The following is a 21,678-nucleotide window of genomic DNA, read 5'->3' as shown; positions in this document are numbered from 1 at the left end:
TGTCTGGTCATTGTGTTCAGAAAAGAGAGAGCTCTCTTCTCTGAGGTTAAAAAAAAAAACATAGGCAAACAGAGGCTTGGTGGTGGTGGTGCACGCCTTTAATCCCAGCACTCTGGAGGCAGAGTCAGGTGGATCTCTGTGAGTTCAAGGCCAGCCTGGTCTACAAACTGAGTTCCAGGACAGCCAGGGCAGTTACACAGAGAAGCCCTGTCTCTGGGCGGGGGAAAAAAAAAAAAAAAGTAGGTAAATAGAAAGAGCATGTGCTTTGGAGATCAATGACCTAAGTTGTGATCCCAACTCTGCCCTCGCTCTGTGCAAGTCCCTTCTCTTTTTTGGGCATCAGTTTCTTACATTGCAAGTTAGAAATGCACAAAAGGGTGATAGCAATTGGAAGGTCCCACCACAGGACATGGGATGAGGCTACAGCTGAGCTCCACACTATGATTATTCATAGTTACACTTATTATTCATAATAACATAGTTATTATGAGGTAGTGAGGAGAGGCTGAAGCACTGTTACATTTATAGTTGAATGGCCTTGAAGAAGATAATTTGGACAGAGAATGGAGTGGCGTGGTGACCTTCAGAAATCATGGTGGCAATAGTCATTCATACTGACAGTCAACTTTGCTAGGTGTGCCACACACATTTTACATTGGATATTTACAACTAACCTTACCATCGTATTGTCACCCCACTTAACAAAACAAGGAAACTGAACTGCAGAGTGTTTCCGGGTTCCAAGGTCACAGAGCTAGCAAGTGGTTGAGACAATTTCAAAGCCCAATCCAATCTGATTTCAGAGTGCACCCACTGCTTAACACATCGCTTTTTCTGAACAAATGAGAAGTTGAGCATACTGTGGGAAATAAACTAGACTAAAGCCTTTTTAACAACTTAGATAGTAAGTTAAGATAGGCTAAGATGCTGATAACATACAAGGCTGTAAGCCTGTTTGTCATCTCCTACGCTTACCACTCCTACTGATGTAAACATGTCTTAGCATTTTCAACAAGACCTGTTCTGAACCAGGTGTACTTCACTGGATGAGAATCCAGTGCTCAGAGAAAAGTCTTTCCCGAACCCACCGATTCAGTAGTAGTGGTAGAACCCTACCCTCTAAACATACTACAACTACACTCTTAATCAAAATAGCCCCGACTACTTAAAAGAGATCCTCAAGATGAGGCCTGTTGACATTCCCCCCTAGAAGCAGGGTCTGAGGGTCATAAGCCCCTCAGCTGAGATCCCAGCCATTCCCTCCTGGACTGTCCCTCCTTGCTGTATGTATTTCTGCCCATCTTTCCTTGCTGTGTGTTCTTCTGGCCATCTTTACAAACTTTCAGAAGGTTCTTCGAGTACACAGAGGATGAAAGGTTCACAGAAGGAGAGAGCCCCATCTAACTATTCATGGGGAAACCATCATCCATACTGGGGTAAGAAGCTTTGGTGATGTGGCTGTTTTGTGGTTACTCCTGTAAATCACCCATCACCTATGCTTCTTTAAATAGCTCAGTAAGTTCTTGGTTCACCAAGCTAGACTAGGGTGGAACTGTTCCTCTGCTCTGTCATTGGTGCTCCATCTAGAGGGAGTAAACATGTTCATATTCTCCCAAGGAAAAAGCCCACCAGTGGAAAGCCCTCCATGTCTTTGGGAAGCTGCCTTTTAGAGGACTTTGTTAGGCCGGGGTTTCATGTAAACAGAGAATTCCACTGGTTTGCCTTTTCCTAGCCCCGTCAGATATTTACTTTCTCATACCATACATTCTCAAAACACATGAGAAACAGAGACCGCCCCCCCACCCGCCCGCCCCAGGCACCACTGGCCAGGGCTTCATCCTGCGGCAGGCAGCCCTTTCATCCTTTCTCCTGGTATACAGACTCATCTTAGTCATACTTTTTTTTTCTACTATAGCAAAATTTAGAAGCTGACTCTGAATTCCTGAGCAATGTTTTCTGATGCTGCAGCTGTCCTCTACTCCAGCCAGAGGTTCTTAAATATGCTCTGATCACCAGCGTACCCCAGACTGAGCGGTCACTTGACACAGCAGAATCTAGCAGCATCACTTCTTGGCATCGACATGTATGGCCTTGGTATTTAGGAGGAGGTGGCAGAACAGGAAAGACTTCTCTAAAAGTCCTTCTTTTGTATACATGCGTCCCCTACAGAGAGTCTAGCCAGAAATAAACATAACTTTCCCTGTGTGTCTCCATCACAGGAGGAGCATATGGTTGGATGCAATTGGCTTCTCTGAAAGCCTTTCCAAAGAACACAATCTAGTTACTCAGCAAATATTTACTGAGCAACATGGAAGGAGGAAGAGCATTCCAGGGAGAGGCCAGTGAAAGGGAAGAGACTGAATAAACTACAGAGGGGTAAAACAACAACAGGGCTATGTAAAGGGTACAGTGGGCAGTGAAAGTCAGGAGGAAAGGGAACAAGCAGGTCCAGCTTTGGGTGCCTGGGGAAGGACTCAAGAAAGATTCAGAACAAGCGAGAGCCATGCTCAAAATGATCAGTAGAATTAAATGGGACCAAGGTAAAGAATAATCATACAAAGCAGCCATCAAAAGCTAAGTTCTTACTTCGCACCAGCAGACTATCAAGGTCTTGACACAGATCATCTTGCTTATGACACACTGCCAACCCAGGTGTCTTCAGTCCTCACAGTCATCTCCTGAACTGAGTTGAGTGTTACTGTCTCATTTGGCACATGATGCCTGCGGTTGAAAGATAAATGTATTATACTCAAGGTCAGGCGGCTACAGTGGCAGAGCCAAGATTTAATTTCGGGTTATTCTGACCCCAAAGCTGACTTTTAAGGAGATGTTAAAAAGCAATTGCAAGATTCTGGCAAGTGGGAAGACTACAGAAGGGCAAGAGGGACACAGACGGGAAAATAGATGTGCAACTAAGTTATGGCTGCATAATAGGCATGTCATGGCAACTGATGAAACTTCAAATAGTGGTGAGAGATGAGCCAAGGTTTTGAACATAGGTAGCTAACAGAAAGATAGATGTACACTAAAACTCAAGAACACAGGAAGCGCCCAGCGGTGGTGGCACACGCCTTTAATCCCAGCACTCGGGAGGCCGAGGCAGGCAGATCTCTGTGAGTTCTAGGCCAGCCTAGTCTACAGAGCGAGTTCCAGAACAGCCAGGTTTACACATGAAACCCTGTCTTGAAAACAAAACAACAACAACAAAGAACACAGGGGCCAGCTAAGTGCTGTGGTTGAAATGAGATGTCCTCCACAGGCTCATAACTGGGTGTTCACTCCCCAAGTGCACTATTTTGGGATGCTGTGGAACCTTAGGAGGGAGGGCATGGCTAGCTGAACTAGGTCAATAGGAATGGGCCTTTGAAGGTTATACCTGACCAACTCTCTCTCTCTCTCTCTCTCTCTCTCTCTCTCTCTCTCTCTCTCTCTCTCTCTCTCTCTCTCTTTCTATGCTCTCTGGCTAGTGTAGTGCTGTTCCAGCTTTGTCCTGGAAGTACTACCCCCATTGAGGCTTCCGCTAACTGTCACGCCTGCGAGGCCAGGCTGAGACAGGAGTCCTTAAGACCTGAGATCCGGAAGTGCCGGCTCTCTTGGTTCCTGGATCCTGGACGCTGGAGGTAGACCAAGCAGAGTTCTCCAGAGAACACCGCTGGACTGCGCGTCACCTCTCCCTGATCCTGTAGCCTATCCCTTCACTTGTAAGTTACCCCACAAACAAATCTCCCTTTTAACTACGTGGAGTTGCCTTAATATTTCAACCAATAGGCTAGCAATGATATGAAAGTCTCTGCCCCACGTTCCTGCTACCACGCCTTCCTTACCACAGTCTGAAACCCTCTAAAACCATAACAAATAAAACAAATCCTAACCTAAAATGTTTCTGGCAGGTGTTACGGTCACAGTAATGCAGACACAACTAATATAGCAAGTTAAAGGATTCCAAATATGTTCAATTTGACATAATGGTGGCATAAATAAGAAGAGGTAGTCTGCAAACATTTGGAAAAATCACCTTACTCCTTATATCTGTTCCTCATTTATCAACTCCTTATTTACCTATTTAAAAATTTTAAAAACATGATAAAATTCAACATTTTAACCACTTAAATTATTTTGATTAGCAGTTTATTATCTAGTGTGTGAGGAGCTGGGAGGTCATCTCAGCAAGTAAAAATCTGAACAACCTGAAAAATTGCTTTGGATCTCTCAAAGCAATGAGGTCCCAGGGGAAACTATCCCCTGCCCCATCAGAAATGTAGACACAGGGAATTCCAACATAGTGCAGAACTGGGGTCGAAAGCTCCCTGGGAAGCAGGGAAGAAGCCTAGACTGTCATGAGGACTTGCTAGCACTCAGTCTAGGACCAGCTGGAGCACCGAAGGCTGCAGCAGGCCCCAGTCAGGGGCAGAGTGGGGAAGTCGTCACTAGCCCTAGTCCAGGAGTGTGTCTACTTTGTCCCAGTACCCCTCTGGGGGTCAAAAGACCCTTTCACAGGGGTCACCCAAGACCATTGGAAAACACAGATATTTACATTACGATCATAATAGTAGCAAAATTACAGTTAAGAAGCACTAATGAAAGTAATTTTGGGGTTGGGGGTCACCACAACATGAGGAACTATATTAAAGGGTCACAGCATTAGGAAGGCTGAGAACCAATGCTATAGAGGGGAAAAAAATCCGACACTTCTGGTGATGAGCAGCCTTGAAATACCAAGGCCAGAACACTGTGTTTAAGGACTGCCCTCCAGAGTCTCACCTAATAAAGTTTTACCAGTGTCTAATAACATAGAGAAGGGAAATACTCAGCTACGAGCAGTGAGGAGTATGTGAGCAGAGACTAGGAAGCACTGTATGATCATAGCTCATTGACCAGATTGCTTCTGAATATTTGCTCCCAATATGTACACATCTGCACACATGAATGGCCTCTTTCCCAGAGTTCCTTTCACCAGAACATCTCATCCGAGATAAAAAGGGGAATGAATGGTAATGAATAAAGAAACATCAACAGTAACAAAAACTACACCTAGTATATTTAAACTTCAGAAAATTAAAGAAAAAAAAACCCACCTTGAAAGACAGAGGATAAAGTGGATAAAGAGCCTTATCTCTTCAGGAGCAAAGACAGGAGTTATTACATTGAATTTCTCTGAAACCATGCAAATGTGAAGAGAGTGGAATGAAATGCTTACTATGTTGAAAGGGAGAGTAAAACCCAGTCTAGATTCTGAGAAAGGAGCCTTTAAAAGTGAAACAAGTGGGCACTGAGGCATATTCCTGGAGACTTGGCTACAGAGAGCTCGGCGGAAGATAACTTGAGCCCAGGAGTACAAGACCAGCCTGGGCAACATTCAAGATTCCATTTTTTAAAGAGGGGTGAAGAAGAAGTAAAGATTTCTCAGATGAACAAAAACCGAGGAAATTTGTTGACTGCCTTGCATGAAATGTTAAAAGATCTTCAGAGATAAGAAGGCAGCAGAGAGCACAGACAGACAGACCGACCTGAAGAAAGGAAGAGTGACAGAGAAGATGGCACTGCTCTGTCACGTGTGTCTGACTAAAGTGTGTCATTACAGTAATTAAGGTGAAGGCAATTAAAACTTCAATTCCAAAAATCTTAGTTAATTTACAGTTTGTCCAAAATAATAGCAATAATATATTGTGTGTGTTTCCAAGTATAAGCTTATGAATCAAAGGATAGGAGGGAGAAATTAGGGACATTTTGTTATTATGAGATATTTACAATATGAAAAAAATTTAAAGAGGAAAAAATAATAAAACAAAAATGTTTAAAATGAAGAAAAATAAAAAATGAAAGAGATATTATATAAATATGGATTTGGATTAGTTGTGAATGTATATTACAAACTCTAGAGCAACTACTAAAATTACATTTGTTTTTGTTTTTGTTTTGTTTTCTGAGACAGGGTTTCTCTGTGAAACATTCTTGTCTGTCCTGGAACTCACTCTGTAGGCCAGGCTGGCCTCGGACTCACAGAGATCCACCTGCCTCTGCCTCCCGAGTGTTGGGATTAAATGTGTGCACCATCTCTGCCTGGCTAAAAATACATTTTTTAACGGAAAGGTAAAAAAAAAAAAATGTTCTTTAAAATGTAATTGATACAAGAAAAAAGAAGGAAATTTGGGGGAACATGGTCTAGGGATATAGGTCAGTTGATAGTGTGCCTACCTAGCACGCCCTGGGTTCAATTACTGGCACCATATCAACCAGGTATAATAGAACATACCTATAATCCCATCATTTTGGAGGTAGAGGCATGAGGATCAAGGTTATCCAAGGCTACATAGAGTTCAAATGAGGTCATGAGGGTAAAGCATCCACAATGATCAGTGTCCTTATAAGAAGAGGCACCCGCGCTTTCTCCACCACGTGAGGCTATTGCAAGGAAAGAAAGCAAGTGCAAGCCAGCAAGGGAATCCTCAGAAGAGCCCACCAATGAGAGCATCCTGACCTTGAACTTCCCAGTCTCCAAAACTGTGAAAAATCAACGTACATTGTTTAAGTCACTCCATTGATGGTATTTTAGCCTAAATTGGCCAAGACAGTAAGTTTTCACCCTGGGAAACTAGAAAATACCAAATTAAATATAGAGTAAGCAGATAAAGAGACATAGTAAAAATGAGAGAGTAAGTCAATGAAATTGAAAACAGAAAATAAACTTGGAGAAATCAATGAAATTAAGAGCTGGTTGTTTTAAAAGACCATAAAACTCACACGCTCATCATCTGGGTAACGGGGGGGGGGGGGGGGGCCGAGAAAAGAAAGATAGGAAGAGGGAAAAGGAGAAGGTAGAGGAAATGGAAAAGAAGGGAAAACAGAGAAGGTAGAAACTATTAATTGAAGAAATGAAAGAGGTAATGTGACTATAAGTCTGATAGAATAGTAAAATGATTATAAAAGAATGTATGAACAACTCTATGCCCACAATTTTTTTGTTTTGATTTTTGGTTTGAGTGCTGGAATCAAAGGTGTGTGTGCGCACCATGCCTGGCTAAGCCCATGGATTTGATAATCTAGATGTAATGGAGCAGTTACTCAAAAAACACAGTCTTCCATAACTCATACAGGAAAAAAAAAGAAAAATTGAATAAGTCTATCTATGAAAGAAATTAAATCAATAATTAATAATATTGCAAAACAGAAAACCTCAAGCCCAGAAGTGACTACTACAAACATTCAAGGGGTAAAATTCATCAAATCTCTACAATCCCTTTTAGAAGACAAGTGAAGGGAATGTTCTTACTCATCTTATGAGACCAGCATACTCTAGTGCCCAAACCAGATAGACATTACAAGAAAAGAAAGTTACAAACCAATACATCTCCTGAACACACATATGAAAGTCCTCAACAAAATATAGATAAGCTGAATCCTACAGTGCACTGAAAGAATTACAAGACTGGTTCAGCATACAAAGTTAACATACTGATTCAAAAAACCAGTTGATGTGACCCATACATAGGCTAAATAATAAAATCATATCAATATTTGCAGACAAAAGTCAACACTTATTCTTGGTAAAATATGATCATAAACTAGCAATAAAGGAGAACTTTTCTCAGCTTGATAGAGAATGAACAATTACAAAAACCCTAGAGTTAACCTAATAGTTAAAGTGAGGAACTAGAAGCTTCCACTAAAATGAGAAACAAGCTAGAATGTCCTTTCTCATCCTTTTTCAACATTATACTGCAAGTGCTAGCTAGTGAGAAAAGACAAGAAAAACACAAAAGGTATTTATATTAGGAAGGAGAAAGTGAAACTGTCTTTGTTCATGGATGGCATAATTGTATACAAAATTATGAAAGGATCAAAAACAGAGAAAAAACCTTGAAGTGGGGAGTGGTTGTCGTAAAGCTGCAGAATACAAGGCTATGTAAAAGTCAGCAGCTCTCTTACACATGAGCAATGAAAAGTGAACATGAAATGCAGAACAATTCCACTTTCTTTTGCTTCTGCCAGAACAAAATACTTTGGTACAGGCCGGGCGGTGGTGGCGCACGCCTTTAATCCCAGCACTCGGGAGGCAGAGCCAGGCGGATCTCTGTGAGTTCGAGGCCAGCCTGGGCTACCAAGTGAGCTCCAGGAAAGGCGCAAAGCTACACAGAGAAACCCTGTCTCGAAAAACCAAAAAAAAAAAAAAAAAAAATACTTTGGTACAAATCTAATAAAATATGTGTAAGCTCTAAATGAAGAAAACTACAAAGCCCACATGAAATAAAGGGCTCAATAGAAGTGACGTTTGGGTAAAATACAAAAATTGTTCAGGGCAAGAAGTGTACTCTGTATGACAATGGCATATCCATGTCACCATGCATTTTTGAGAACCCACATACAACATCAAAAGTGAGTGCTAATTGAAGCTGTAGACTTAAAATGATAGTGGTATGCTAATGGGGGTTTACTATATGGGTTACTCTTCTCACTCCTGTGACAGAAATACCTTACAAGAAGAAAGACTTATTTGAACATGTGGCTTCAGAGGGTTGGAGGAGCATGTGACAGTACCACCTACCTTATGGAGGAAGCAGAGAGATTGAAAGGGGGCAAGAGTGCACCTAAGGACCCCCACCCCAGTAACATATTTCTTCTAGCTAGGACTTATTTCCTAATATTTCTAGGACCTTCCAAAATGGGTTGACACATGAACTTGTGGGGGACAGCTTATATTCAAAACAAAAACTCATCAACTGGAACAAATGTACCACTCTGGTGGGTCATCGTTGAAGAGGCTGCATACAGGAGGGCAGCGGCTTTATAAGAAATCTCCTGTCTTCTCCAGTTGTCCCCGCCCCCAGCCCATGCCCCACCACTGTGGGAGTTGGTTCTCTCCTTCCACCATGTGGGTTTGGAGGATTAAACTCAGGTTGTCAGGCTTGGCAGCAAGTGCTCTTTCCTACTGAGCCATCTTGTCCGCTCCTGTTCTATTCTTCTGTGGCCCAAAAGCTGCTCTGGGAATGAATCTGTTTTTGAATTTAGCATTAAGTTAAACTGATGTGCATGTAAATAATTATGAGATCTGTGTAAGCATCATCATAATCACTCTATAGAACACTGTCCTCACTCCTGGGATTTCTTTGTGCCTTCCCTTTGGAATTACATTTCTCCCTATTTCTAACACTGACAGAAACTGCTATGCGCTCTATCACTGGAGAATGTCATTATCACTGGAATCAGACATTATGCAACTTTTAAGACTGGCTTCTTGTGCTCAGCTTAATGCCTTTGGGATACATCAAATTTATTTCATGTGTCAATCATTGATTCCTTTTTAATGCATGGATGAGCCAACTTGTTTGTCTACTTGCTTTCTGAAGAACATTTGGATTATATCAATTATATAGTATAATTATATCAATTAATTATATAATTAATCAATTATAGCAGTTATGAATAGCTGTTATGTTCTTGTACAGGTTTTTGTGTGAATATAAATTTTCATTTATCTGGGATAGTCACCTGCCAATGCAATTGCTAGGTTATATTGTATGTTTTATTTAATAAAAAGTTATCCAACGTTTCCAGTAGCTGAGCCATGTTTGTGTTTCCCACCAGCAGTGTGTAAGGGTTTTAGTATATGAGTGCATGTTTGTCATCATTTGGCATTTTATTTTAGTCATTCTAATATTTGTGTCATTATCTCAAGGTTTTATTTTGTATTTTCCTAATGACTAATGATGCTGAACATTTTTGTTTTTCACATCCTCTTTAGTCAAGTGTCTGCTTGTTTCTGAGTCAGTTTTTATGGGATTGTTTGCTTTCCTAGTGTTTAATTTTGACAGTCTTTCTACATTCATTTTTTTAAAAAAATATTTATCTCTTTGTTTGTATGTGTGTGTGCCTGTGTGCATTTATGCGCATCACATGTTAGCAGGAGCCTGTGGGGGCCAGAGAATGGTTTCAAATCCCTGGAATTAGAGTTACAGATTATTGTAAGCTGCCATTTGGGTGCTAAGAGCCAAACTCAGATCCTCTGCAAAAGCAGTGCTCTTATCTTTGGTCTGGTTGGTAGATTTGGGTGTGGGGTTGGCATTAAAACAGACAGAAAACAGCTATTCTCAATCTTCTGTGCATCTGCATATTTTTTAGGTTGAGTGGGTCTTTTAAAGGGTTTTGATTAAAACCACTGTAGTGAATAAGAATGGCCCCCACAGGCTCATATAGTTAAATGTTTACTCATCAGAGAGTGGCACTGTTTGAGAAGGATTAGGATGTATTATGCCTTGTAGAGTAAGTGTGGACTTAATAGAGGAAATGTGTCACTGGGGATGGGCTTTAGGTTTCTACAGCCCATGCCAGGCCCAGTTCTCCCTCCTAGTGAGGCTTGCAGATCAGGATGTAGCTCTCAGCTATTGCTGCAGTCCATGATGATAATGGACTAAACCTCCAAAACTGTAAGCCAGCCTCCAATTAAATGTTTTCTTTTATAAGAGTTGCCTTCCTCGTGGTTTATCTTCACAATAATAGAGCAGTGGCTAATACAACAAAGTTAAATTTAGTTAGCAATTTGGAAAACAATCTATTGAGTCTTCAAATCTTCAGCATGTTATTTGGATCTTACCTGATTTTTTTTCTATCAGTGCTTTATAGTTTTCAGCATGTAGTTCCTGGACTTGTTTTAGGAACTCTCTATGGAAATATTGCATTATTTGCTATTTTAAATGGTACTACTTTTTTGACTTTTATTGCCAATACATAAAAAATATGGTTGATGACAAGGATTCTGCAAATATTTCAGATATTATGTTTCCTGGATTCTGGGTTGGTCACATTTGCTGGTCTGTAAATTAGATATGGCTTTATAGTTTGCTTCTGAATCCAAAACACAAGATAGAGTCATATATTCTCAATGGAAACAGACTTTTGTCCTCTGTCTTTTTGCTAACAGTAAAAACTAGTCTTCCCAGATGACACATTTCAATGATTGATGCAGCAGATGTTTACATTTTCCTACAGCTTCATTATCAATCTGTTTGTCTTCTGCTTTGCTGCCACACCTATGCCAAAATCTACAAACCAAGACAGCCAAGACTCTCAAGCAGTTCACAACTGTGAAGAGTTCCAGAAAGCTCCATGCATACCTGTTTCCTTTGTCTCCAGAAAAATACAAAATGCAGCCTGGCATGTGGCATATGCTAGTAATCCCAGTACTTGAAAGGCTGAGGCAGAATTGCCAGGAGTTTAAGGCAAGCCTACACTATATAAAGAGGCCGCATCTCAAAACCTACCTCACAAAACAAAACAAAAATTGAAAAATCACTACCACCACCATCACCACAAAACAAATAAACAAATAAACTGTATAACAAGAAACAGCATGGCCTGTGGCTGGTCCCTTCAGGGTAAGGCTGGTCCCAGTTGACAGCCAAGACAGAGGAAAGCAGAAAAAGGAGAACCCTCCACATGGAAGTCCTGGACAGAAAGTTAGTTGTTCACTTATCCCATTGTAGAGTGCTACTGTCTATTCAATAGAGTGAGAGAGAAATAAATAAGTTAAAATTCATGTAGAACTTTTTACTTACCAAAAAGAGGTCATGCAGAATCATTGCAGAAATTTCTAGAATATGGAAAAAAAGCAAAAATGAGAAAAATGTGTGACCTATAACCTCACTAGAGGAGACAGGTATTTTTATTTTTACCTTTTAGCTCTTGCTTCTCCTTTATATAAACATGTAATTTTATGTTTACTCAAAAAGTAGGCTATACTTTGATGCTGTTTTAAAAGTTAAAATTTTCAGGTAGTAAAATTATCACACATGTCATTAATTACCTTTCTATCTGGCTGCACAGTGTCACCTGTCACAAATTTTTATTCATTTGAATTTTTCTTTTCCTTTTGGAAGTGTAACAGAGTGGTTAATTACACACTTAATGCGGTAGAAAAACCTGATTGAGAAATCAACCATATCTAGTTTTCTTGGCTGTGGACTCTTCAGAAAGGAATGTGAAGTATTTCCCCCACATCCTCCCAAGAGAGGCCAGGACTTCAAGTCTTGTAGGTTAAAGAGGTAGAGCCGTGGCTTGTTAGTGGAAGTTGGCTTACCTAGGGCAGTGGCTTCCAGCACCTGAGGAGAGGGTCAGAGATCATGAGTGACCAAGGATAGCAGCAGACACTGAGACCCAGATGGGTCCCCATCCCCTCCCTGAAGCTAGCAAAATCTGGTATGCAGATGGCTATGAGGAACTGGAAGACAGACTTTTCGGTGGCTGGCCAGTGGGAAAGGGCATGCAGCATGGTGAGTGGGCAGCTCAGCAGCCTACCCAGTGAAGCAGTGCCCACTAAAAGGAAAGGCCAACATCCCACAGGTAGCCATGAAGGAGCCATTAACTGTCCAAGCTCCTTCAAGTCAGGACCAGCTGTCCAGCTCTACTTTAATTTGCCTGCTTAGGGATTTTGCTTTAGTTTACTTTTAGAAAAATCAAATGAGTCATGGGGAAGATCACTTAATAATTCTATTAGACCTCTAACTAACTGTGAATCTGGTTTGGAACCAGATTGAAATAAATTTCAAGAAAATAAAGCATATGATCATTTCTTTCCTGCCAAGTGTCATGAAGCAGCTATTCATTCCTTGCTACGTGCCACTCCATGCCACTCTGATTCGGTGTTCATCTATGACCACTGATTGTTCACCTCTGATGTCTTCTTGGCCCCTGAGGAGTGGTAAGGTTTGTTGGGTCAGCCAAGCCTGTGGCCTAAGCCCCTGGACTAAGGAACTTGAACTGGACCAAGGCAAAAATGGCAAGATAATCTGAGTCTGGCCTCACTGCCTCTCAAACATGCTTTAGAGTTCAGAGAAAGTTTCTTCACACGTTCCCCCCCAATCCTCCATCTTCTGATCTGCAAAGCTCTGTGAACTTTGTAGTACTCAATCTACATAAAATCTAGATAGACACACACATCCACAGATGGGATAGGCAGCCTGTAGTCTCCCATGTGTTTCAGTCAAACCAGGTATTACTGACCTGTTCCTAGACAAATCATCAATTTGGTACTGCCCTTGCTGTCCCCTCCATCCAGCCTGGGTATGCTTCACTGCCTTTTCAAGTCCTATTCAGCCTTTAAGATTCAACAAAATGACTCCCTTTCACAAGGCTGCCTCTATTTCTCCCACGGGAAGCCATCTTTCTTTCCTCTTCAACAGGCATCTAAGACCAGTGAGCAGTCATCTAGGTACATTTTGCAAGCTCCCTGAAGGCAGGGGCTGTGCTTCGTTTATCTGTGCATTCCCCCACAGGACTTAGCTCAAGATTCTAAGAGTTATTATCAGCCAAATGTTTGTGGAACTAAAATTGGGACCTAGGTTTAGGTTTGGATGCAGTTCCAAGCTATTTCAGGCCCTGGAATGGGTGGAGTAACAAAGGGAATTCTGGGACTGGGAGATAAGAGTTCTGAACATAAATGTGACCTGGGCTTCAGTGCTTGGAACAGCCCCAGCAGCTTAATCCCTCCTTGTCTAGCTCCTCCAGGAACAAGGAAACACTGTGTCCTCAGGACTCTCTTCAAGATGACCCTTGCTTCGTCCATCCCTTCCCTATGACCTACCAAGTCAAAGGCCTGAGTACATCTGTTGAAAATGGTTGGAGGGATTTTGGTCTCTGGCTTGAGTTACATACTTGCTCTTAGCCCAAAACGTTGTTGACCCTTTGTCGGGACTCTGGAGTGTGGAAGTGGCATGAGCTCATGCTGGAGGTCCGGGAGCTCTGTTCTCACCACTGCAGAATGGGACAAATTATGAGGGTGGGGATGAGGGAGGTTAACTCTTCTCCCAGAGAAGAGACCAGGGTTGCATTGGTATGATGGAGCCTGCAATTGTTCAAAAGCTGCACAGGCAGAGCTTCTGGTCATTATGGGGCATGAAGAGGACTATCACTCTCAGGGCAGAGGGGTATGAAGGCTAATCTTGGAAATCCAGACTGGCATAATGGCAGTCAGGAGGGTGAAATAGTTAATGGCTTGTTGAAAAACAGGGAGAGTCCCTCCTCTAGGGGCCCAGCTGGCTGCAAAGCCAGGAATAGAGGCTCCAAGGGTGATGCAATGGGGCCCGCCCTGCACACCAGAGAGGGTTAGGAAGGCTGACTCCCACCTAGCAGCAGTCTCCGAACCACCAGCTGACGACCACTCTCCCCTCTGGTCCCAACAAACCAGCCTCAGGGTGGGTGGGACCTTGCAGGTAAAAAAGACCCTGTCTGCTTGAGCTGTAGGAAATTGCAGCTTCTGGCTACCCTATTCCATCCAGCCTCCGAGCCTTTCCAGTCAAGCAAACCTTTCCATTAGCCCTCCTTCACATGTTCTGGAGTATATCCATCAGGGTACCTAACTGGTCTAGCCAGCCATTCTCTATTTTGACTCCAAGACTACTTTCAGTCTTAGGGACAGGTGGCAGGCAGAGGGTGGAGGAGTCAGGACTGTGGGCGGCACAGACAATCTCTAATCCTTCCACCCTGTTAGCCCACTTAGAGGGTATATCCTGGAATAGAAACCCCAGAAGCTTCTTTAAAAAAAAATACCAGCTTCAAGGATGGGCAAGCATCTTTGAACTCTTGAGTTAGACTGCCATCCCCTTCCCACCTTTGAAATTGACACAGTCTCCTGTGAACCATTTCTCAGCATGGGGCACACAGAAAGACAGGAGAATCTGAGCTCTCTAAAAATATATTGGGGGACCCAGATTTTCTGACAAAGTTCTGATCTTAACTCTAAGCCCCATGAAGACAGGGCTGTGGTTGGTCTGTTTTCTATGGGATCCCTAGCACATCTCCTGTCACAAGTCATGGGTTATTAAAGTGACTTACCAGGCAGAGGCTGAAGTCCAAGGCCAATTTCACAATTTCTGCTATTATGGTAAACTGCTCAACACAGAGAGAGAGAGAGAGAGAGAGAGAGAGAGAGAGAGAGAGAGAGAGAGAATTTAGAATTCTGTCAGCAGCTCCTTTAAAACCTCCAGCTTTTTTTTTTTTTTTGCTGGAACTTACATCCTAGTAAGTTATGTTTGTGTGAATTACTTTTTGCAACTTGTTCCAAGCTCCCTTGTATTTGTTATCTGATTGGATTAAGTCATCACAAGCCCTAGATGGAGAGCTATTTCTTGTTTTGCATGGGAAACAGATCCAGAAAGATCTAAGATCACTGTGGCCAAGTTGGGAGCACAGTCAAAATGTGAGCCCTCATCTCCATCCACCTAGAAACCTGGCACATGTGTGTGAGCGTGCATGTGCACACACACACACAGAGAGAGAGAGAGAGAGAGAGAGAGAGAGAGAGAGAGAGACAGACAGACAGACAGACAGACAGACAGACAGACAGACAGACAGCAGAAGTTCTCAAGTCCCCAGCACAGAATCTCAGAAGCCCAAAGGGAAAAGGTACTTGATCCAGCACCTTTGGATCAACTCTAATTGTTGACAAGAACAACTGCCCCTGCTACTTACATTTTGTTCCCTTCCTCTGTGTTGTGACCCAACTTTGTCTGTTTTGCTCGAAAGCCAATCACACCCATTCCTACTCCTCACTCCTAAACATGAAATTCAATTGCAGTGAGTTGGAAACAACTCAAAATGCCCAATAACAGGGAAAACCAGTCACCCTCAGAAGGTAAATGATGAATGCTTGGGTAACATAAGGAATGGCAAGTGTGTAAGCCATCTCTGTGCATGGTAAGATTTTTAGAATGTGATTTGAACAGAGCAGAACCCACAATGGCAGGCACCTACCAATCACAGGTGTGTACAAATGAGCATCTGCCAATTAATAAGAAGCAACTGAGAAAGATGAATGAAAGAGTTTTTTCTCTGTAGGTTTCCCCTATAATACTCAAATAATAACTCATAATAACAATTTCCTAATGCATATGGCAAACGTGATTATCATAATAAGCAGAGAGAACTGTGAAGGAGGAAGAATTTCTGCTAGAGCTGCTGAAATGGAAGAAGCAGTTTGGGAAGGGAAGGAGGGCTCAGAGAGCACCATGAGAAGCAGGAAGCAGGATTCTTACACAGCCCTGGTCGTGGTGACCTGGAGTTCGGCTCCAAGGGGACTCTTCACATCAATAACCATGCCAATGGTGCCTCTAAGAGCTGTGCAGCACAGCTTTCTTTCAGGTCAGAAAAAGGATGGGGGCAGGAAGGGTTTCTAGTACTACCCATGTCACTACAATTATGGGACACTTAAAGTGAGGTCTGGCTGACAAGAGGCAAAAGGCCTGTAGAACAAGTCTAGACCTTGAGGCCATCTAGGAGTACAGAGGAAAAACTAGGCTTCCCTAAGACTCAGGGACAGTGCTCTCCACAAACACATTAAATTCAATGTGTCTCAAGATGATCCCTTATCTCACCAGCCTCTCCATGAAGGAGTGTTTTTCTTCCCTTCTCCAAATTGGTGATTACCACTACTGCTCACCCATGGTGCACAAGGTCCTATTGGCTATGTCTCCAACTTCAGCCTTAGCTCTGTGCTACTGTACCTTATGCCCTAAACACACCAAAATAGTGACACACCATGGCATGCCAAGCTGTCTCAATTGTCATGCCTTTCCTCAGGCTGTGATTTTCTCAACTTTATCCAGCTGTTTACTGCCAAGGCAGCACATGGAGCATCTCCATCCATGAAGCCCCTTTTGTTCATCCCCGGAGCCCCACAGCACCTGTACCCAGCTAGAGGCCAGTGCCTCATCTTATTAGTCTTTCAAGACACATCTAGCACTCTTCCTCGTACATCTTCAGCATTCATTAAAGTCATGGAACTTATCCCTAGTGTTACATTCTAAGAACTGCATCATTGGGCAGTTTCAACACTGTTTAACACCATACAGTATATGTTTGTGGATTGTAGGTCATATAGCCCAATATATAAGCTGTATAGTACACCCATTGCATCTAGCTGTATAGCATGTCACTGTGCTGAATATATCAGGTAGCTGTAGTACAATGCTAAGTACTTAAAACCTTAAACATATCACAAAGGTATGTTTATATCTGTAGCACCATGAACATTTGAAAAATATGTAGTGCTGTTTTAAAAACACTACAATGGCTGCTTTGTCATAAAATTATAGGAATGTTTCAATATCATTGTGATCTTCATTTGTTTCTGGTTTTTGTCTTGGTTTGCTTTCTATTGCTGTAATAAAAAATATGACCAAAAAGAAAGTTGGGGAGGAAAGGATTTCATCTTACATATTGTGATCACAGCTTATTATAAAACAACCAAGACAGGAACCTAGAGGCAGGAACAGAAGCAGGGGCTATGGACTAATGTTGCTTACTGGCTTGCTACTTGCTCAGCTAGCATTCTTATGCCACCCAGGACTTCCTGCTCAGTTGTGTGACTGTCTCCACTGGGCTAGGCCCTCTCATATCAACCATTAATCAAGAAAATGCTCCATAGACGTGCCTACAGGCAATCTGATGCAGGCATGTGCTCAAATGAAGTTCCTCTCCCAGATAACTTCAGTTTGTTTCAAGTTGATAAAAATCTAACCAGGAGAGTTTTGTTGTTGTTGTTGTTGAGATGGGGTCTCACTATATATCCCAGGCTAGCTGCAAACTCACACTGTAGCCTTGAACTCTTGGTGATCCTCCTGCCTCAGCCTCTTGACTACTTGGACTACAGGTATGTGCTGCATGTGGCTCCATAATAATCCTATGGAACCACTGTTGCATAGTGTCTGCATTGACTGAATCATCGTGCACTGTATGACTATGTTTTATGAATAAAACAATAACATGGATTTGGGGGCAGACTAAGTATATTAGACTAGTCATAACAAGCCCATGTGAAAAGCTGCAATGCTATTACACTTTTAGTAAGATGAGCTTCTGATCCACCTTTGTCCTCCAGCCATCCCTTTAGAGAGCAGGGTCCCCTCTGATCCCCAGACCTTTTGAAAACTTTCTACTACCACATAACAAGTAGCATTATCCTTGGGTCCCTCCTCTTCTCAAACACTGGCATAGGGATATGTCTAGTCTATGTGTCTTGTGAAGTTCTGAGGAGCTAACTTGCTTGCTGATGAAGGTAGTGCCAGGTGAGGGAGCAAAGACAAGCCAGTTCTTGGCATCCAGAAGTGGCAGTCTCTTCAGCTGAACCGTGTGAGGCTGTCTTGGGGTTGGGCATGAGGTAGGCTGCATGCAATGGTTCTCACGGATGTTATGTTGCCACACTCCCTGGCTGGGTAAGCACTTTGATCTCCAGCCTACACCTTGTATGGCAGCCACGGCTGCCTTCTACAGTGGCTGGTTTTCAGGAATGCCCAGGCCTTGGGCTGGAATGAACCACAGAGGCCTACTGCCTCTCCAGCACCGCAGGGCTGCCCTTCTCACCTTTTGACTAAGCATCCTTGCTCATGCCCCTTAAGGCCCAATCATCAGCCTCCCTTCCAGCCAGGCACTTGGGTAGGTGGCATCACGTGCTGGCCTCCATCTTGGCCCACTCAACAAAGTTCTACTCCCTGTAGTCTGGTCCTGCCTTGCAGCACCAGCACTGGCTCTGTGGCCTTGGAATGAGAATAATCATCTGTCTCCTGGAGGAGGGTAAGAGAGGTACTTGTCAAATCTCTAGGAAGCTCATGGCCTGGAGGCTAAAATACACAGAGAAAGTGCAAAGCACTTGGACAATAAAAGTTAAAAAAAAAATCAAATCCAAAATACAGATACACAAGTGCTTGCTAAAAATAATTTGTCTCAAGACACATATTTTTTTATTCAAGGGACTGAGATTTCATAGCTGATTTCTAAGGGCTCTGATAACAGTTTGGACAAACCCCAAAAGATGAAAACTCCTGAGTGGGCCAGGTGTGGTTTCCAGGCCCCAACTATAAGGAGAAAGGGGCCTGTCTGGCTCTGTGTGGATGAGTCTAGTGTTCTGATTTCATCTCTCTGACCAATGGCCATAGGATTCCCCAATAGAGAAGTCTGAACACTCAGAAGAGATGAGAGAATCCTCATGTTTGAAGACCTAGGGGTACTTTCTGGCACTTCAATGGCCTTCTTCAAACATCCACACAGCCATGAGTCTGAGTAGTTAGGACACAGGCTTCTCATAGGAAGAATTCAGTGGTTCCAGAAGTAACTATTTCACACCTTCCCCAACCCTGAACATAAACCAATATGAGGGGCAGGAAGGAGGATATCTTTTAAGATCACAACTTTTTTCTTAAGAGGGTTGATTCTTATAAACCTGGTAAGACCAGGCATAATGGCACAGGGTAAGAGTTCGAGGCCAGCCTGGGCTACATAGTGAACCTCTATCACAAACAAATAAACCACAACCCAGTGAGATGCAGGATATAAAAGAGTAGACATGGACAGGAATTTAGGGGGAAAGTCACTGGGAAGACTTACTCTCAGCACAGGAGAGAAGAGTCTGGCTTCTCAGAGTCCACCGAAGAGAGAAGGGTGAAGGAAAGGGATGAAAAGGGAGTTGCAGGAGGCAGCTAAATATGTAGTTGACCAGTGAGTTTTGTGGGATATTGTGGCCATTGAGAAATCCCAAGTTGGTGAGATGGCTGAAATAACTTTTCGGAACATTTCAGAAATGTGATTGAAGACTGTTTGCTAAGTGATGTAACCTCTCCCCTGGGATCCACAAACCTTCACTGAAAGTTCTGCTGCATGTTATAGCCTCATTTTTGTGGTTTAGGGGTGGGATTTGGAAAGAGAATGGGCTGATGTGACAGCAAGAGCTAAAGAAACAGTCATAAGGCTGGAATAGTGAATAACATTTCAGATTAGGCAACCAACTAGAGCCAGAGGTGACCATGAAAACCTAAGTCCCCACAGTAATTCACAGAAATCCTGGGGATAACATTGTACTTTCCACAGGACATAGGAACTGGAGCCAATGTCATTTGAATGACTTTCAAAGGACAGATTACTCCAGCTGACACCAGCTTACAAACAGGCTTTCCCTCTCCAAATGAACAAATTCTTGGAAAACATAAATGTGCCACATGCACCTCTGCCATCCAGGGCCTTACATGGGGATTGTGCACAGTAGAATCCAGAAACTTTTGAGAGTGCTACATGGACACCCTGAATGCTCGCTGTGAGCATTAGGGGGAGGCTAATGCCTAGAGAGAGCCCGCAGCAGGAGGATCACTTGGCAGGAGCTTTTTCTCAATCTGCCTCTAGTTCTCTACCCTCTGACCCATCAACCCTATTTTAACGACCTCTTTACATCAGCACTGCGGCCTGAAGGTCTTGTAAACAGACAAGGCCCCGGGAGGAGATAGTGGCGGAGGTCATAAAGGGTTGTGTAGAAACCAGACTGCTCTCAGCTTGTTCTGCCCCCTATGAAGTCAAAAGCAAACACTGTCCCTTGGAAATGGGCTTCTGGTCCAAAGGGTCCGGCCACGGCGTGGGCTGTGAGTAGGCTGTCCCAGGAAGCGCCATAAGATATGTCCTGTGGGACTCTGGCCTATGCTCCCAAGCATCGCTCTTTACAAGTCCCCTCTCCCGCGCCTCGTCCCCGTCCCCCTCCCTACCCCAGGTCTCCTGGGGAATTCGGTAGTCCAAGGCCCCTCAGTCCTGTGGTTTCTTTATAGGCGCCACACACGGCTCCATAGGGCTGATGGCACCACCTGGCGGTGTACCTGCTACAACTCACCCTGGGAAGCTCATCGCCCAGGAGCAGGAGAGAAGGAAGGACCGTTCTCGCGGCTCGGCCCAGCGCGGTGACGTCACCAGAGCGCGCCATTTCTCTCCGCCTCTTTCCCCACCCTCCTTGGGCCTGCCAGTACTTGACGTGGCGCCTCCGCCCTCTACCCTTACTTTGCGTGCGTGCTTGCGTGCGGCGGAGGTGGCTGCGCGGGCAGGTCGGAGCTGCGCGCTGCTGCTTCTGGTTCTTCTGTGGCCGCGGTCCCTGCCCGGCCGTCTGGGGCTGCGGAGCCGGCGAGGCGCGCGGGTCACAGCCCTTCGGAAGCCCAAGCAGCTCGGCGCGGGGCCTGGCGGGAAGGCGGGCGAGCGCGTGGCCGAGGGTGCCGCGCGGACGGGCGGGCGCCCGAGAGGGAAAGAGGCGGGGGCGGCGGGTTAGCCGCGGGCCGGGCCGGCCGGGGGATGTCGATGCCTGACGCGATGCCGCTGCCCGGTGTCGGGGAGGAGCTGAAACAGGCCAAGGAGATCGAGGACGCTGAGAAGTACTCCTTCATGGCCACAGTCACCAAGGCTCCCAAGAAGGTGCGGGGCTCTGGGTGGCGGCCGGGGGCCCTCGCGGAAGGGGCGCGAGCAAGCCCCGGGCCCGGGCTCGGGGTAGTTCGGGACTTGGGGCTAAGGTTTGGGGTGCTCGGGGACCACTGACACGGTGTAGGGGGTGCCCGGTGAGCGGCCATGGGCCTATCTCGGGCCGAAGAGGCCGCTCTGACCTCGCTTTTCTTTGTCCCTCGGCCGGAGTCCTCCTGGATCTTTCTGAAGCCCGGCAGGGCCAGGCCTTACATTTGCGGCTGACTTCTTCTGGATGGAAGGCCTTGAGGAAGAGCTTGGGAGGGGGTGAACGGCTCATCTGACCCCTGTGACCTCTCCAGGGGATGAGGGTGTGCAGGAAATCTCCCCTTAAGTGAGTGGGGAAATCAGCGCCCTTTCAAGGCATCTCTTGGGGAGCGTTGGCCGTTTAACCAACAACTGCGTGATAGCTTAGAGGCAAGAGGAAGGACTGTA

At 44.2% G+C, this 21,678-nt stretch overlaps 1 protein-coding gene and 1 long non-coding RNA gene across 3 annotated transcripts in view; one reads left to right on the top strand and one right to left on the bottom strand.

The window, feature by feature from the left end:
• Positions 1-20,693, bottom strand: part of LOC107401498 (uncharacterized) — a 42,335-nt gene extending 21,642 nt beyond the window's left edge. Inside the window, exons 1-4 of the long non-coding RNA XR_006073439.2 lie at positions 20,633-20,693; positions 14,824-14,877; positions 12,071-12,092; positions 11,550-11,584 (exon numbers count right to left, since the gene is read on the bottom strand). This is a non-coding gene — a long non-coding RNA (uncharacterized LOC107401498). The remainder of the gene's footprint in view (positions 1-11,549; positions 11,585-12,070; positions 12,093-14,823; positions 14,878-20,632) is intronic.
• Positions 20,694-20,819: 126 nt separating this feature from the next.
• Ahcyl1 (adenosylhomocysteinase like 1) overlaps positions 20,820-21,678 on the top strand; it is a 34,997-nt gene continuing 34,138 nt past the window's right edge. Inside the window, exon 1 of one of the 2 annotated variants that reach the window (XM_006979499.4) lies at positions 20,820-21,201. In XM_006979499.4, coding sequence (XP_006979561.1) covers positions 21,082-21,201 — 120 coding nt within the window. In that variant the 5' untranslated portion in view covers positions 20,820-21,081. The remainder of the gene's footprint in view (positions 21,202-21,678) is intronic. The other variant, XM_076574796.1, reaches the window with a different exon arrangement.

Source organism: Peromyscus maniculatus, chromosome 6 (genome assembly GCF_049852395.1).
Source record: "Peromyscus maniculatus bairdii isolate BWxNUB_F1_BW_parent chromosome 6, HU_Pman_BW_mat_3.1, whole genome shotgun sequence".
NCBI classification, from domain to species: domain Eukaryota; kingdom Metazoa; phylum Chordata; class Mammalia; order Rodentia; family Cricetidae; genus Peromyscus; species Peromyscus maniculatus.
Note: the sequence above shows the minus strand (reverse complement) of the source record. Positions and strands in the feature narration are given on the sequence as shown.